An 18931-nucleotide genomic window follows, 5' to 3' on the forward strand; every position below is an offset into this window, starting at 1 on the left:
ATCTGTGTCCAGCAAAAAACAAATATTTCAAGAAATCATTGCAAAGCCTGCTATCGTAATTAAACAAGTCAACTCTTGTGTGTCATGGATATCGCACAGATAGGTGGCATCTCTTCAGCAAGAAACCTAGTAAGACAGATGCTAGCAAGGACAGCAAATAGCAGCAATTTATCTTTTTTTAAACCACCTTCTCCTGTAGCACAACCCCACAAAGTATTGTTTTGATTTTAAATCTTGGTAACTCTGTCACAACAAGCAGCTTGCTTACCCTGGTGTAGCTCATCGGACCCTCTGTAAACGTGCCAGAGGTATTAGGTCAAGTAGACGAAGGGGATGCTAACAAGTTACCAGGACTGGGCGGCCTTCATCCAGGAGTTCTGAAATAAGTGAGACATCAAAGGGCAGAGATGCCAGTGAACACGTGTAACTGTCATTACAGTCACCAGGCCAGATCACTGGCAGACTGTTCTCCATGTCACTGTCATCCACAAAAAGGGCTGCTGAGGGAATCCTACAAGTTACAGGCTGATGAGTCTGATCTCTATCCCTGGTAAGACAGCTGAGGCCGTAATAAAGAGCAAGACTTTTGGGAAAGTCAGCATGATACCTATGAAGGAAAATCCTGTCTCACTAACCACACTGAGTCCTTGGAAAAAGGTGAATAAGCAGGAGGGATACCTGGATTTTCAAAAGGTCTTTGACAGTGCTGAATACTTGAAGTTACAAAGGAAGCTAATGTTGCCAAGAGATTGGACAGAAGAACCTCTAACAAGGTGAAAGCTGGTTAAGGGTAGGAAGGAAAACACAAAAAAATCCATCCACTATCATGACTTGGTGATGAACTGATTTATTAGTCAAACAGTGCGTTACTGACAAATAAATTGGACATACTTCATTTACGAGTGATTTTTTTAAGCTGCTCATTAGCTAAAACAAAACAAAGTCAAGAGGGCTACTGAATTTTTACCTCCTAAACTGCCACTAGTGTGAACAGTTTAGTATCTCTGAAAGTTGAAGAAGTTCGATACCAATTATTACATGAATAGAAGTGCTGAAGTGACTCAAATCGTATCGTTACTACCTTTACTTCCACATTTCATTTCAAGCACCAACAGAAACCAGCACAGTAAATACAAGAAGTGAGAGAAAAACATTTATTTTATTTGTATTGAGGCAAAAGGAGCTCATCTCATTTAGATCAAAGAAATGGAGAGCTGTAGTAAAGTTTTGGAGAATTTACAGAAAACAACCCTCATGCTTATCACATCAGTATATGACCGAATTTCCTATGTCAAAACTCTCTCTCGTCCTTTAGACTTGGCACAAATTTTTATTGCCCATTACCTCATTTCACATCTTTACTTGTCAAAATGTCCTATTACTTATGTAAACATCTGTTTTATGTGTAAACTTCAACGTAAATGGGAAATCAGACTAATTTATCCACCCTCAAAAAAAATCAAGTATGAACTAAATATCAAATTAATTACATCATATTCCATACAATACTGTTTCAACAAGAACTATAGCCTGTTGAATTCACAACAAAAAGGATGCAGAAACAAAAAGCAGATGTGCAGTGTCATGCATTACTTTAATAACATTATAAGGCAATAATAAAAAAGGTAAATATATATATATTCTTTTTTTAAGTATACTCGCCAAGGCAAAAATCAAGGCTGTACTCTTAGTCAGTTCGTTTTAGTAGTGTAGGATTTTTCGCAGCTCAGGCTGTGTTACCTTTTGAGCATATTCATCTGTTACAGTGATAACAGATACTTTTGTCAAAAATAACATGTGGATTTAAATTTTGTGCAGTAACAGATTTTTTTTTTACTTTTTCAGTTCAAACTCTTTATGTGGAAATAAAGAAAAACTCTGTTCCCCCAAAGAATCAAGTAGAGTAAGTGGGAAGAAATACTTGCACATGAACAATAGGATCTCTGCAGGAAAGAAAAGTTCAGCACCCCAAGTCAAAAGACTGAGTTAATACCATTTTTATATGCTTTTTTCTTGCTTCTTTGTTCACTTCATGCTCAAACTGAGTAAGCAAAAGTTGTCATGTGGCAGTCTCAAAAGCCTAACATCACCAAAGATTTCTTTTACTGTTCAACGTGCCTTTGTAGTGCATAGCAGGATCAACCTCAACCGTTTAAAAAAGGAAGCTGAAATCACATCTCAAAGTTGTTATATAATTACTTGGAGATCATTTAGTATTGCAGTAATCAAAACGACTGTTCTTTTTGCTCTAATTACAACTTAATTTAATCTACTAGTCATTTTTACAAACCGCAGTTCACATTAAAACATTTGCTGATAACAAAAGCTTTTCTTTGAAGACAACACTGCTTTACATCTAGTCAGGCAGCTTGTGCATATCAGAGCGTTCTGTCAAGAGAGACATGGAAAAGGGTAAAGCAGAAAAAGCTGAAACATGGCTACAGCTTATCTGTGCCTTTAATGCACTGCAGAATCTCAGGCAGCACTAGAGACAGCAAGTTTCTTCAGATGATCCATAAATACTTGCAAGCTGACATCATCAGTAAGAATGGGTGCTCCAGACTCCTATAAAATAAAACAGGAACTGATTATACTCATTCTGAAGAAAAAGCATTTTAAGGCACAGTATGTTCCATTAAATAAATGCTTTGTAAATTTAGAAAGACCTTAGAAGGATATCATTGCTGAAATCCTCTGACAAAAAAAACCAGCAGACTGTACATTTACATAGATTTTCATATGTTTACATAAATACAGGCACAAACCACAACTACACTCTCTCCCATATTAATGCATACAGCAACAAGCTGCAGCATAGCAGGATATTTATATCAACCACACAAACCTCAGGTTTTGACAGCTGACAAATACTAACTTAGAATGTTTTAAAACTGAAACTTCCACTCTACAGTTCCTGTATCATTGCTACCTAAATGAAGTAGAAAAAAGGTGAAAGAAACAGAAACATGCAAGTGACACAACTAACCCATCGATATCTGTCAGTGAAACTCCAACTTAGCAAAATGGCAAAATGAGGAAACAAATCCACTAAGGGTCTGATCTGACACCGAGTCAAGGTCAGCTATCTTTCTCAAGGAAAGCTGGGCTGATTCTCTCCTACAGCTCTGTGTCACCTCAGAGAAATACCAAAAACAACATCTCAAAGTCATGCCACTGCAAAATCAGATTACAACAGATTTAAAAAAACCCTTCTGGGTGGATTTTGGAATTTACTCTTTAACCTCAGAAGTAATTTTCAGAAATTCACAAAGTTCAAAATGGTCATCTTTTAATTCCTATTTTTAAACAAATTTACAGCCTAAATAAAACAGCAGGTGGCAACTCTGCAAAGGTTATGTAGCAACTCTCAAGTCCTTTGAAACCAATCTGCTACTACTTCCATTTACAGATGTAGGAAAAATTCCTATAAATCTCAGCAATTCAACCTTTTCAGAGGTACTAAGCACCCTATTTCCAAATGAAATCAGAGCTGTCTGAACTCTCGCATGTCTGTGTTTTGGACAATTTTGTAAGCCTGAACGAGACTGCTTAGAACTGGTGCCCCTTTCTGAGAACTGGCCAACTCAGTTAATCATCAAGGGACAAATCCAGGAACAGCAGGAGTCCTTAGATCACTACAATACACTTGACACAATACACAGCCACTCTCAGGGAGGGCCCACTAAATTATCTATCAGCTGATGGTGGTAAAATGAGAATAAAGGGTGTTCTGCTTCCAAGTCAGCCAAATGCTAAGCATGAGCTCCCTTATTTAAAAAGCCACAAGGGAATTACAAGTAGTTTAATTCTGGGGCAGAAAATGATTTGCCACCTTGTGTCTTACACATGGACGAACAGTCCCTCATCCTCTAGTAAATAAACCACCAGAAGAGTTGATAGACCCCTAAGAGATCCCTCACAAAGATCTGTTCGTGGTAATCCAGGGTAATTAAATCCAATGGACAGACTCTATTCCTGAAGATGAACACCTCGCTCAGTGTGCACACAGGCAGCTGCTGTCACCACTGCTACCACCAACAGCAGTAGCTTTGCTCTGAGGACTGCTCATTCAAAATTTTGATCTAAGGCATACAATGAGAACTTTAATGAACAGTGATCTGGTGAAAGCTAGCTGGCCATTTGCCTCATCTTTCATTGAAAATTCCCCATAGTTACCAATACAAACAAAGATTTAACAAAATTAAAAGGCCAGAAATAAAAGCATTCTCAAATAAATGCCATAACCAATGTAATGTGAAAATTTCAACTGCATCTTCAAAGACTAACAAAAATAATAAACCTGTCATACAGCCCTACCATTATTTTCTGAAAATGTTTTCTGTACTAAATAAGGCACCTACCTACTAAAATTTAAAAAAAATCTTTACTTACAGTATTAAGAAAAACAACTACATTCATCACCTGAAACATCGTTTCAGTGGTGTGCGGGTGCCCTCTTCAGTTCAACGTGGGCTAACAAGTTTTTCTGTAGACTTTCAGTTATGCTCAAAATAAAATTTCATGTAAGTCATGAAACTCAGGAAGCTCATGAGAAAAACAAAAGCAAAATCAATTCAGTTTAAAGTTTTCTCCCAACAGTTACATTTCTCATTTAATAATTTGTACTTGGTTCAACTTTGCTGACAAAAACCCCTGCAAGCTAAGGAGGGTATTATGGTGAACACATGCTGCAACACCACTGGGGAGATTAACGCAGCATTTCTTATGTTACCCTAGAACTGAATTATTTTCAGCATTAAAAGGGGAAGCTGTCTTTTCTAGTATCTATCAGTTTCACTTGTCCAGCATGAACAATTTTCTTAGAGATCAGTTCAAGAATTGTTCTTTATTTGTATTTACATTTGGAATACTGTTTCACTTGCCTACTAGTTAAATGAGCAGGAAACAATTGTCCTGTACTGTTGGAAATGTCAAAACTTCAAAAATTTCTATGTAATGTTTAGATAAAAAAACAAGACCTTTCAAACTACAGGATGTGTGTGTATGCTGTGGAGGAAATACGATTAAGAGAGACACTAAAGATTGCTGGCTAGGTTATCAACTTTGAAAGCACGACAGCTGGGTACAAATAGTGCTGTCCCTGACACAGTACAAAGTTTTCAAGTGTTTTCGCTCTGGATCTCAGTGGTCTTCGTTGCCAGAAGCTTCATTAGAACCAGGATGTCCCTATGAAAACGTACCCTGATAAAACTTACCTGACAAAAATCACTGCCATAAAACTGCTACAGAGCTCTCTCCCTCATGACCTGAGCACTGCATGCCCTTTAGCAAAATACTTTAAGTACAGTTAAATATGTAGCTTCGACTGTCTGATGCCATTACGTTTTCATCAGGAAATGGCACTGCACTAGTATTCACCCACAGCAGTGTTTCTCTTCCCACTACAAAAGCTGAATGTGGAAAGAGAACATGGAACTGGGATGCAATGTTCAGTAACACAAGCTGCTCCAGAAAGTTTAACTTTTGAACACTTATGTAACTTCCTTTCTAAAGACAGTATTTTAAAAGCAGATTCCTGGTCACCCAGGCCACAAAAATTCTGGGAAATGTTAGTACACTGATACTGGTGCACATTTCAGTTCTTGCTTATAACTAACTCCAAAATGTATTCCCCCCTTAGTCATTATGTGTGGTAAGCACTCTTATTCCAAGGAATTTGAAGGTGTCCCTCTAAGAAAGGTGGCAACCTTTCTTTTTCTATGAAAGCAACCTAACAGAAGCTTACAACAGCAAACCAGATCATTTTTCTCTGAAGAAATGAAAAAGAAAAGAAAAGAAACATTTTTCTTAACTTTTCGCAATTTTGGTGGCATCAGGCCAAAACTACATTTCTTTTTCAGTTTCAAAACCTGGCATTATTGTTTACATGTACATGATGTGTCACTTGATTTCTGAAACAGGGAAAAAAAGATCGTGTACAAGCTTCATCAGCAGATTCATACTTACCTGTCCCCATGCATACATATTGTTATGAGTCTGAGAGGGATTTACTTTTGAAAGCAGGAAGCGAGCCTTTAAAAAGCAAAACACAGGCAATAAATTAGTCTTCTCAAATAGAAGTTTCTTATATTCAGAATACATTACATGTGTATGAAATAGGTCCCTATTATTTGGAGATACAACGATGCACAGATACCTATCCAGAAGAGCAAGAAGCACCTCTATAAATAAAGCCACTCCCTGGATTCTATAGCTATAATGCAGAACAGCTAACAACTTTTCAATGCATCAAAAAGTAAGCTTTTGTATTTTCCTAAGCACTAGCAAAGCAAATGTGCATATGACTAAGATATTAATTAATAAGTTTCAAAAAATCAACACAAAGAATAACTCCAGTGCTGTCCAGAGGCCCTGAAAAGTATTCTCCTTTTTGTCCTACGGACTTCACACAAGGAATCTTAAGAGTCCAAGTCAGTATGGTGAAAATAGTAGTAAATAACAGGATTTATATATTAGCCAAAAAGTTACTATTGAATACCTGGCTCTGTAAAAGCTTTGAAAGTCAAAACGTTCCCTTGCAATTTACATATATTTTAGCACAGAAAGGCATCTTTACTACCAAAAAAGTCTCATGATGTTACTAACACATCTCTTCCCAGATAATGTAATATATACTTTACCATACCTGGCTTCCTCCATGCTCTGTGTCAATGTATCTGGGCATTGGAAATCTGGAATGGAGAATTTCTTGGGCATCATCTATTGGAGCTTGTAGCAAGTGGTGGAAATTTTCATATTCAGGCATATCTTGGTAACCTGATTTACGCCACTGAGCTATGGTCTGGAGATAGGGAGAAGAAAGAAGTTTAGAACTGATTCACCAATCTTTCTTAGAGGATACACAGGGCTTTTCAAAGGAGAGTATGTGCCATTGCTGGCCTCTTTTCTATCACTCACCCCTTTCTGCCCTTTAGCATGCAAGTTAACTCTTAAAAGTCAAGATGTGCAAGTAACATGCCACTAGGTTTTGGTTGGTTGATCAGGGTTTTTTAACTCGAAACAATTTGTGGTCCATCTGTATTTCCTTTTTTTGTCATCCTTTGTTTGCTACATATTTAGCTCAGGAAGTCAAGGATGCTATTTACAGTTCTCTAATATTTATGCCTACGACACAGAAGAAATACAGATTTATACCAATACTTATCTTTCAGGGCCTGTAGTACAGCACCCCCACCTGCTAGGAGCGAAGCCAGCTGCTCAAGGTCAGCTCACTGATACAGGCTGTAGTTAAGGAAGACCTGGAGGGAGCCTCAGCAGAGGGTTCCCACCTCCTTTGCTTGGCAGCCCTGCCTGTGCCTGGCCACACATCCCACTCACCCGGATGCCCACCCGGGGACTTGACTCCCTGGCTTGAACTGGGATCTGCCTCATCCCCATCAAGTTGTCTGGTGACCTGGATTGGAGGCTGAGCCTGGCTACTGCCTGTAAACCGCTCTGCTTGCTTTGCTCAGGTACCGTGGGGCCAGGACCTCACTGGTGAGGCCTCTGCCTACCTTGCCATCAGTTCCCTGTTCCCCTGCCCCTAGGGAACAGCCCAACCCTGCTGCTTCCTGACAGTATCTTACAAAAATATAGAGAACATTTTTCTACTTAAGAAGCATTAAAAGTTTAGTAACTATTTTTAAAAGTGCTGCTATGAGGACATGATCCAGAACAGTATTCCTCAAACTGTCAGCTGAGCCATTTACAGTTGCAAAGCAGTAAAAAGCAGCAATGCAATTCCTCCAGGGAAGCAGAGCACTAGACAAGCATTTATATTTGTATTACTTGGGAATGTCTATCTACCTAACTGCCAGGAGCAGCTTCATTCCTCCTGGACAGTGCAGATGAATGGTGACTATAAAACTTGATGTTCTTACTCCCTAGCCCCGAAAAACTAATTTAAAAGTCTAAAATAAATGAGTGAAAAGCAGGAGGGGTACAGGGAATAACACTCTCAGAAGCCGGAAAAATACTGATCTAAAACAAATAATCTGCCTTTTGAAGCTAATTCATCTTAAACCCATCATAACAAACAGGACCAAAACACCAAGTAGTGTCAGGTATCTGTATAGGCATGTCAGGTTACAAACTACAAACACTAATCAGGAGTTTGCTATCAACCATGCAGATGAGAGGTCAAGCCCTGGAGTGCATTAAAACTGGGGCTTGACTTTCACAATGTAGCACTCCTATAGAAAAAGAATATTTATGTAAGAAATTACAAATCTTACCTCTCCATGATAAATAAGGATCTGGAAAAAGGTGTCCATAAGGAGAATGCGATCTGGTAAAATGCTGCTGCTGTCCAGAAGAACAGGCTAAGAATTAAAAATAAATAATTACCAACTGATGTGGAATTGAGCAATCAGATGGCATTATCAGCTTTTTGAATCATTCACTGAATCTTAGGAACTTTTTCGGTCACTTACTAAACCTCTGTATTTGCTCGTTTTCATGTTATATATCTGCAATCCACACAAACTCAACCTAAAGTTATCCAGCCTGATCCTGAACATATAACTTTATGAAAGTAATAAAAGATGTATTCAAGAGCCAAAACTTCTTTCATTATTATGCACTTTTCTAGTCTTTCAAGTACTTCCATATTCACCTATGAAATACCATTAATTTGAACGGTATTTCAACGTATAAGGACTCAGTAGTTATTTAAGTATAAGATCTGAAGGTTGAGGGTTGCTTAGGGTTTTTTGTCTTGTCCTTGCAGCTATTATTACTGTGCACATATATCCACCAATACTGCATATAGTAAATACTAATGATTTATGACATCTAATGTAATATTTAAGGTTTTATTCACCTTTTTAAGGGCAGTGACACTACACTAGCACTATATGATTGAATTGAATCAGTACCATATGATTTAACTCGACCAATCTTATTAGGGATACCAAAAATACTAACTATTCCAAGAATAATAAAAAAAACCCCAACACTATTACTCATTCTACACTGAGGTGTCAGCTCCCACTTGATCATGCTTCTCCTCTGCATCACCCCTGTGACTAGCTGTTACTCATACATGGGAGAATGATCTTACACCTGTGAATAGCTCTTCACAAACCACTCCATTACCTTAAACTCTCTATACTTATTTTCTCTGTCTTACAATTTCCTCACTCTCTCTTATCTATCAGACTCCTTTTGTTGTCTCCTATCTTACACTTGTTTCACAAGCTTCTTGGAAGATCATCTTTTTATTTTAGGTTTATACAGAATGTGCCACAATAAGGTCAGTTTGAAGGTTTTTGTTCTCAAGGCCACTACATCAGAATTCTGAGATATGCCTTGTTCATAGTGTGTTCTGTATTAAATGATTTTTCTTTTTCATGCAATAGATTTTAAAACAACCTGGTTTATAACATGCAACAGGGAGGACAACAATCGTATCTCTCTCAAAACAGCACCTTTTAACGTACTATTATGTTATATACAACGTTACCTCCGGAGGCCCATTGAAAGAGTAGGCATAAAGAATCGGCTGAACCATGATAAGTGACTGGGTTAGATCTTGACGCATAAAATGATGACGATAGTATGAGCTCTCATCTGGACTGTTGTTAAAAACTTGTAAGAAAGGAGATCTTCTCAAGTGAAACATAAACTGAAAAACAAAAAAACCATTTGTTTGAACTTTCACAGATAAAAAGGAGAGCTGTACAAGGAATGTTTTCCACAAACTACACAAGACCAATGCCACAACAAAACTGAATTCCAAATCCTTTAACATTTCTAACTTGTATATGCACCTTTGACAGTTTTTATACACTCTCATGAGTGTAACACAGATCAGAATGGATAAACCTACAAAGCAGCTTTGAACTAAGAGAAAAGTTTAGTATTTCTTCTCCTGTACTAACCAATAAATAGTATGACTGAATATTGCCAAGCCACCCCTTTACTGCAAGTTCTACTATTCCTATGAGGGAGGCTGCTGTGCTTGAACACACAAGGTAAATTACAGCGTGCGAACAGACAAAAGAACATTAACCACAGCAAAGTTGAACTTTGTTAGTAAAATGGAAAAAGCAAATCCTTTCATTGCTGAATCAATCTCTCCACAACACTTAACACCCTGAGACAGATCCGTAGGTAACTCAAACGGAAATATCACGGAAGACTATGAAGAGTCCAAAAGCAACACATCTGGAGCTATCAGAATGGAGGAATTTATCAGAAATTATTATTAGCCAAGAAGCTATTCGAAGTTTAATATAGTCAAGCTCAAGTTCACCAGAGGAATGTTTCTTTTCAGGTCAGTATTATAAATCATACAGGAAAGTAGAAACAAAGCAAAACCATATCTCTTCTCATGTTTTTTTTTAATTTCTTCCTTAAAACTTCCCCTTAAAAGAAAAAAAAAAAAGTGTCATTATCTGAATTAAACACTCAAGTAACATGAGGATTCCGCTACAGAAGAAATGAAAAATACACACAGAGGAAGTTTAGCTGTAAGGACAGAGGGCAAAAGGGGGCACAGCAGCACAGACAACAGAGGTGATTTGCCTAATGTTGCATGCCAGACAGTAGGCCTGGGGGCAGGGGGGCTTTTCATTCTAGTATCCAGTGTAATGCCTTATTTTACTGTGTGCTACAGTGCCTCTTCCTTCACTAAGCATTGTCTTTTTACCCCTTATAGACACATCTTCCCTTCCACTCACCTGTGGGTAAAGTGAAAAGGTTTCTGAAAATCTGAAAGAGCTTGGATCATCCTTGTGATACTCTCCAAATTTCTGACACTAGAATAAAAGAAAAAATTATCCAAATTAAGAAACATACTTGCTTGCTCATGCCATTACTCTAAGTTTGTTTGGTTGTAATAGACACATGACTTGAGGTGCTTACAGCTTTCTAAGCAAACAGAAACCTAGCAAAACCAGTGATGTAAGTTCTTTCCCTAACAAGCAGTGATTTCCTTGCATATGAGGCTTTAATGGCTTTTGGGGTTTTATTCTCCAAAATCGGTCAGCAGAGTTAGATGATTAAACAGCCCTGGAGAACATGTTTAAAATTGAATTACTAATAACTACTTGTAAGAAATAATTAAAAAAAAAACAAAAGAAAATTGAACTTTTGAAAATAAAGAAATTCCAAACAGTTGACTTTTTTTATGCTAAAAGTCTTTCCTCTACAAAATCATTAAAGGTAGCAGAAAGCAGAGAAAGCTTTAATTTCTGCTAATCTTGTGCTAGAATTTCTCTCAGTCGTTGGCAACTACCAGCTGCTGAGGAAATAGCAATAAATGAACTGAAAACATACCTGCTCTTTTTTCCATTTAAAATAGAAAACCTTAGTTAAATTCTGCATACCTACTTGTGGAAATGAAGCATTCAGTTCATTTTTTTATTTGGGTTTTTTTTGCCTTTTTTTTTTTTAAGAAACAATAACTGAACACTAGTCATTTCAGAATTATAGGCATGGAGACAAGAAACCAATCTAAATCTTGTAATAGAGTCCTTTTTACCAGTCGTATAAGTTGTCTGTCCAGCCACCTAAGCACATCAGGCCCCTCTTCTGTCTCTGCCCTATACACTGCCAATCTAGCCATGAGAATCGCAGCAGCTTCCTGGTCAAAAGATGCAGCAATGTTTTGAATCTGCGTCTGTGCATCTGCCCAGCTGCAAAAGAAAAATACAAGTATTTGCATCACAGTGAAAGGAAAGATGTCCAACCTCAAAATATCCCTTCAAAATCAAGGCAAAGAAAGCAGTGTTAGCAGTTTAACAAAGTCATGCTGGAGCTTCAAAAATCTACCAAGTGTAAATGAGCAGCCTCTCAGTTAACCATTCTTTAATTAGAAATGTTCCTTATATGTACAGATGCCGTGCAACCAGTGAAATAAAATACAATGCAACTTAAGAAAGTTAAAATATTTTAAAAATATGAACTATGAAAGGTAGGTTACAGAAAACACTGTCCATGAAGCTAATCACACATTCCCACACCAGCAGTTTTCTTGTGCAGCTTCCTTGTTCTTTTCAATTTACAAGGTGAACTATTGATCTGTCCTTTTATCAGCCAACCAAGAATATTTTACTAACATAACTAATACAAGTCAACAAGATATTCATATCAACAGTAAGGAAAATGCTTTTTTGATAAACTGAATTTTCCATTAAATTAATCAATCAATCTCTTTCAGCTTAAAGGAAGTGTCATTGGACATTGAAAAATGCCTGCGTAATGTTAAACATCACTTTCTAAAACTGTGAAATAAATTGAATCAAGGAAGCTGAGGTACAGGTTGTACACAGAAATCAGGTATTTCCAACCTCCTGAACTGCAGCTAGCACTCTCGCGTTAAGTTATGAAGTGATCTTTGCCATTCCCTAAGTCTGATCACCTCCTCAGTTCAGGCCATGGAATTTCACTCAAAGCTTCCTCTTCATCTAAAATCACCTGGGTTACACATCAGAGCACTCCCATAACATCATTATACAGCCACTGCAACCTCTCAGAGAAGAAACAGCCCACAGAACAAGAGAAGCAACTGTCTCAAAGGTATGATCATGCCTTCACCACCTGTGGCACTGCATATCTCAGAACAATACACTGGTTACGATATCAAAGATTAAAAGGCAAACATACATCCTGCTCCTCCCAAAATGATTCATCACAAGTAAAACATACTTTCTGGCAACTGTGGTCACTCTGATACGTCTCTGTCCACTGGAATGCTGGTACTGAGTCACAAACTGGATTGCACCACGTCCTCCTTGAGGAATGGGAGCATTGTGCTACGTAGAAGAGGAAAAAAAAAATTAAATGGAGGGGGATTTCAACAGTTTACAGTATAATTCAAAAAGGTATAAACAAATTACTAGAAAATGGTAAAATTAATGAATCCCAGAAAGTGCCACTGGAACTTAAAGATTGGATCCAGGTATAAACTGAAATTTCAAAACTCTGGTCAGCAGAAATACAGGTTTATATGCTGCTAGCAAGGTAAGTAATTCCAAAAGGGAAGGACAGCTGAAATCAACTATTATACACTATGACTAGACCAGTTTTATAGCTATTAAGAAAACGAGACCAAAATAACTACACAAAAAGGAAAATGAAAAACAGCTAAGGTAAATTCAAGTTTTCAAACCTTTGCATAGCCTATGAAGAATGCAACACAGCATACTAAACACACAGAAACTATAGTCAGCTCACAGTTCCTGAGCTTCAAATATTTGGCAGAAGGGAAAGTACTAGAAGGACGTAGCACATTTGCTTGTCATGTTTTTATCCTCTTTCCTACTACCCCCTCAGCGTGACTGGCATTTCAATGAAGCCAGTCTTTACTTGCTAAAACTGAGCAATTAAAGCACAAATTAAAATGTAACATTATGGAGTAATTACTTTGTAACTAAAACATCAGAAAAATACTGGAAAGCACTTTTAAATATACAAAATAATTTTTATATATTTCAATTGCAATATATTTTAATTATTAACACTCTGAAAAGGAAAACAGAACTTAGATTAAGACTCTATCCAAAATTTGTAGAGCTCTTTGGTTCTCATCATATCTAAGAAGATCAGCTCATCATTAAGCTGTTAGTGTCCACCTCGAAACTTTGACAATACAAAATGGCAACATTGTTTGTATCCATGCTACGGCACTTGAGGGAACCACACAAAAACACAGGCTTCAGCAGTCACATGAAATAAAATTACTGTGTTTAGTAGACATGAAGACAAATTATTACCTGGTTGACTACCTCAAAGTACAGTGCAAGTGTTGTAGTAGGATTAAGCCCACAAATCTTCCACTGACAAGTACCTCCTGTTCCAATCTCCTGTAGGGAAGATTTTATAATAGTTTTACAAACCAGAAGTATTACCTTGTTTGTGAAGTACAACATCTGGCCATTACAGGTAAGTGTTTATGACTACGCTGTCACAATTTTTCTCCCTGCTCACTCTGTCAGCTTCTCAGACAAACAGAACACACAAACAAAACAACCGTAGTGTTGAATGCAGGAATAATTAAAAAAGGAGACAGTTGCAAAAGACTAAAATATTAGAAAGACAAGGAGGTGGCGTTAGAAAAATGGGAAACGTCAGAAACAGGAAAAAGTACTAGACTGGTTAAACAGTCTCAAGAGTAAGAAGCACATGTAAAGCGGAACAACTCTTCTTCTAAGTCACATCAGTAAAATTTCAAGTAGCTAGCTTACACAGTATATTGTACATAGTTACATAGTCTCTATTAACTAACAAGGTAACTGTCTACAAATAGCAATGTATTTCAAGTGACAATTCCTTTCTGTCATCCAAACAACAAATACCTAGCAAAACCAATTAAAATAATCAGTCATCTGTAATGGACCCAGTGAAACCAAACAAAACATTCAAGGAAAATTACACTGGCATTATTGTCGCTATGCTTGTATTCTCTGTTAAAAGCCTTATGGCCAGAGTAATTGTCCATTTACCACTTCGAACGAGCTGTGCACATCTACATTTTATTCATACGTTTTACCTCAAAAATTTTAATTCAGGTAACTTCAACAAAAAGGTTTTTGGAATAGAAATTAATCACGATATAATTGCAAGGCAATAGACAATAATTCACTATTAAATTTTCTAGTACATCCTGTGATTTAGATATGTAGCCTAAATAAGGAGATGTACATTTAATTGGGGTTTGGAGTTTTTAACTTTCATTCTAATATATGAACTCTTTCTGGTGATGAAATAAGAAAATCTGTACCAGACCACAAAAAAAAAAAAAAAAAGCAGCTGATGATATTGAGATTTTTAGTTCACAAAGATGCAATCATAAATACAAGGAAAATTTAGGTGTGAAAAATGCTTGATTAAAGCAGGCTGTTTGTAAGCATTTTCATACTGGTACATGCTCTATTATGCAGATCGTTAGGAAACGTAAATGTAAATGACATGTAAATGTAAGACATTTCGGTTACAGAAATTGTTTTTGATTAGTAATCAAATGCAAAATTAAGCTGTAATAGTATCATTTGATAAGAAAATAAGTGATGATTTAAGTCCGGTATGAATTTAAAGGAGTTACTTCACAAGCCGGTAAGAGCTGAATATTCTAATCAATTAATTGTGCATTTTGTGAAACAGATACAGAAATGGGAAGACAGGGTCAAGATAAAGGCCATGTTTCCGTGGTCTTCCTGTTCTTTCAGTCTTTCTGAACAAAGTATTTTTATGGTTCTCTTTGTATAAGAGGACATAGCTCTGTTTTTAACAATAAAGCATGCTAACTCACTTTCTACTATGTTTCTGCTACTGGTTTCTGCAATGCCAGCATGTAACTTCTCTGTAATAACTTTAAAGCAACAACACGGTGGACAAACCTACACAAGTAACAAGGGATCTGCAAGGTCTAATACAACTTGAATCTGATCTAGCAGTGAACAGGAGCTTCTCCAAAAACAACAGCCCTTGCATGTATTTAAAATTGGTAAAAAGTAAACACTACTTGTTCCATTTATAGAAACATTTCAGCCTCTCTTCATATCCAGAGATCCTAAATTCTGTTTCTCCATGGTAGGATATTACCTTCGTTTTCAGCAGTTAACTTACATTTTCTGATACACAAGGTCCTTTAGAGTTGAGAGACACACAGGGTCCAATTGCTCCAGAAATCTTTACTTCTCTTGAAGTCTTCATATTTAAAAGAAAAAACATACATTAATATGCCACACTAGAAAGACATCAGTCTTATTTTATCATTAGTTAATGAAAATTTCAATGCATATCAGACTCTTGATACCTTTAGGAAAGGTTATACATATAAAAATGCTTGATACGTTAGAGGAACTTTTCATGTGCTCACTTTCTACATGTAATCACACGTTTGCTGCACCAATTAGTACATCTGAAACAACAGCACAAACAAATTAAAACAGAGGAAAACTGCTATTATTTATAAAGCTGAGAGCCTAGAAAGTATACTGGATAACGTCTATTTTCCAGCAAAGTATTTAAAATATTCTCAAGATGAGATTAAAACTGAAGACTGGTAACATAAGCCTGTATATACCCCACAATGAATTTACCTCCTAAACATGTTTAGCTGAAAGCAAAACCCAGTTATTTACATTCTTTCAATGCCATTTTCCTGTTTGAACTGATTTGTACATCCCTATAGAACAAGGACTCCCTTTCTGCATTTTCCAGATCTTCCAACAGAATTCATAACACGTAGAAGAAAAAGAGGGTTCTATTATTTGTCCTAGCAGCAAAAACTTAATCAGAATTTTACCAAACAAGAAAATAGCCCCATATTCTTCTGCAAGGCAGGGTTGTAATATTCTGCAAGAAACATCATGGAAGACGGTACCTGAACCTAACAGCACATTCAGCTCTAAGCATCTCACAATAGTGGAGGTGAAGATGAACATTGTTAAAGTACTGCAGTTTAGAAAAATGAAAACTGTCCTGGGCTACGTAGAGAACCTGGACGTAAAACAAGAAACACTCACTACTTGATACCAAAAATCTATGCACGCAGCATTGTGAATTTCTAACAAACATTTATTTTAGTCTCCATTTCAGCTGTCACTGAATGCAGGGTAAGAAGGAATTGACATTATACCTAACTCACATTTACAGAATCGTGGAACTGCAAAACGATAGCTAGGCAGTAACAGCTATACCCGAGTGAACCCAAACACATCTGTTTAGGATGTTCCTGAAAATTCCTTAAAGGGCAAAGGTCCCACAGTTCATAGCCATCCTATTCCAGTGTTTCACTAACACACTGCATTTCTGTATTCTCACCTTTATTTCTAATGTGCCACCAAATCCCATTTTAAATTGTCCTTGCATATCCTTTGTAAATACTCTCTGAAAGGTTTGTTTAAATAAAGATGTATTGAAAGAGTCTCCCATGACCATGTAGCCTCTGGACAACAACAAAAACAAAACAAACAAAACCCTTGAATTAGAATAATTATGCAACACTTTAGCACATGGGATTTATGGAAGTTTTTTTTATTAAAGACTAAAACTAGAGATAGTTGATTGTAAGGTACGTATTTGCCTTCTTAAAATGGATTTTCATTAAATTAGTTTTTTTGTAAATTAAATTAGTACTTTGTTAATGCTATGGATGAATTTTTTAGACAAGCTTCTTGCCCAATCAACATGTTAAGGTCATTGTGATTATAATATATAACAAAATCTTCAACTGGGAAAACATTGTACTGGACTTCAACACTACAAATGTTTCATAATCTTGTCATGCAAAGCCAGTTTACTTCTAATATTCAACATTAAAAACTTATTTCCACACCACTTTATTTTGTATAGTTCACTCATTATTTCAGACTTAAATCTATGCTCAAGAATATTTATTCTGTGGATGTAACTGCAACAGTTGCTGCTTATCATGAAATACCATACAATGGATTTCGGAAATAGTAATGGAATATGTTATTTTTATTCTTAAAAAAATATTAATTACATGATACTAGTAAAATACATTAATAGCTTAAACAGAAGACCTAAAAAGTTAAATGTTAAGGTGGATACTCAAAGACAGAAGAGAAGAGACACGGGCAGAATCAGAAATTCCTCCCTGTGCGCAGGATCTAACCAAACAGAAAATAGGAACAACTGTAGGAGAAACAGACATACTATACATAAAGGTTAGTTTTGCTGGAAAAGCAAAAACAGGGCAAGGTGAGTCACAAGAGCAGACAGAAAGAGAAAAATTACACTGTAGTATATAGAAAAATATAGCTTGAGTTTGATGCAGAAAAGGAATAGGAGCCAAATACGCAGGTAAAGTCATAAACTTAAAGAACCTAAGCAGTGAAAACTCCCAAACTAAAGCTACACACACAACTCTGGAAAGAAGCAATCCAGCAGTGATTAGCACGGCCAAGCCAGCCTGAAACACAGCAGCCTACGTTCACCACAACCTGCGGCTGCATCTCTCATTCTTCTTGGTATGCCTAGATATGTAGCATGTGCTTAGGATCCTCTGTCATACAAAGATACTGACGGACAACTAAGGCAGCCCGTTACTCACAGACATACCAGATATTAAACTGATAAGCAAAGATGCTTCATTTAATTTTACCTGCAGCTGGTATTGACAAAAGCAAGAAAAGTGACCTTGGCAAAAAGAATCCAGACCAAATATGGAAATCTAACCTAAAAATCAAAATCAGATGAGTGTACACATTACGAGTGTAGAAGAGACTCTCAGAAAGAGAAGAAGATAGTCTTTGAAAAAATATGGAGGAACAACTGGCAGGAAGTACAAAATTAGTGACACGCAAGCAAGAGTCAAAAGCTTTATCAGACTGTAGATCTGTGTAACAGCAAGGGTGAGGGTATCTTCCACAGTGACGTGGAAGAAACCGGGGAGCAGATTCACAAGAAAGACTAGAACTTGCTTTGATCATATTAAAGTGAACTGATGGCAAAACAAGACCATGTCTAAAATGTAGAACTGGATAAAGGGAGTAAAAACTCAGGACCAACAGATGAACCTGATAGTCACCTAAACAGTAGTTGAACCTATGAACAATAGGATATAGAAGGGGAACATAAGACAAAAAGATAACACAGGGTTTTGAATCACTCTGAACAGCAAGAAAAGGATGAAAAGTCCTTATCTTCACTGAAAACTGCAGCTTACATATACATACACTGAAAAACAGCACCAGTGCATAGGATAAATTGCCAGTTTAAAAGACATTTAAGCCTCAAACAGATCATATTAAAACAGCAAAACCCCTTCTGATTAAACACACAATTGTGGTGACAAATTTGCCAGAGGCTGAGAAATTCCAAAATTCCAGTACAAACGCAACCATCACAGTGTATCAGAGTGGGTTTGTACATTGTTTTTCTTTTTTAAGTAGCAGAATGCTTTCCTTAAGTACTTCCTGTTAAAACAATAAAATAAAAAAAAACCTGTATCTTCATG

General features: G+C 36.8%; 1 protein-coding gene across 3 annotated transcripts in view; it reads right to left on the minus strand.

Moving 5' to 3' along the window:
• Positions 1-831: 831 nt before the first annotated feature.
• Positions 832-18931, minus strand: part of SEC23A (SEC23 homolog A, COPII coat complex component) — a 31267-nt gene continuing 13167 nt past the window's right edge. For all 3 annotated transcript variants that reach the window (XM_040600808.1, XM_040600809.1, XM_040600807.1), the window contains 11 exons: positions 16771-16894; positions 15571-15651; positions 13719-13808; positions 12652-12758; positions 11486-11639; positions 10683-10760; positions 9464-9625; positions 8235-8321; positions 6647-6802; positions 5968-6033; positions 832-2565 (listed from right to left, as the gene is read on the minus strand). In XM_040600808.1, coding sequence (XP_040456742.1) covers positions 2476-2565; positions 5968-6033; positions 6647-6802; positions 8235-8321; positions 9464-9625; positions 10683-10760; positions 11486-11639; positions 12652-12758; positions 13719-13808; positions 15571-15651; positions 16771-16894 — 1195 coding nt within the window. In that variant the 3' untranslated portion in view covers positions 832-2475. The remainder of the gene's footprint in view (positions 2566-5967; positions 6034-6646; positions 6803-8234; positions 8322-9463; positions 9626-10682; positions 10761-11485; positions 11640-12651; positions 12759-13718; positions 13809-15570; positions 15652-16770; positions 16895-18931) is intronic.

Source organism: Falco naumanni, chromosome 7 (assembly GCF_017639655.2).
Source record: "Falco naumanni isolate bFalNau1 chromosome 7, bFalNau1.pat, whole genome shotgun sequence".
Taxonomy (NCBI): Eukaryota; Metazoa; Chordata; class Aves; order Falconiformes; family Falconidae; genus Falco; species Falco naumanni.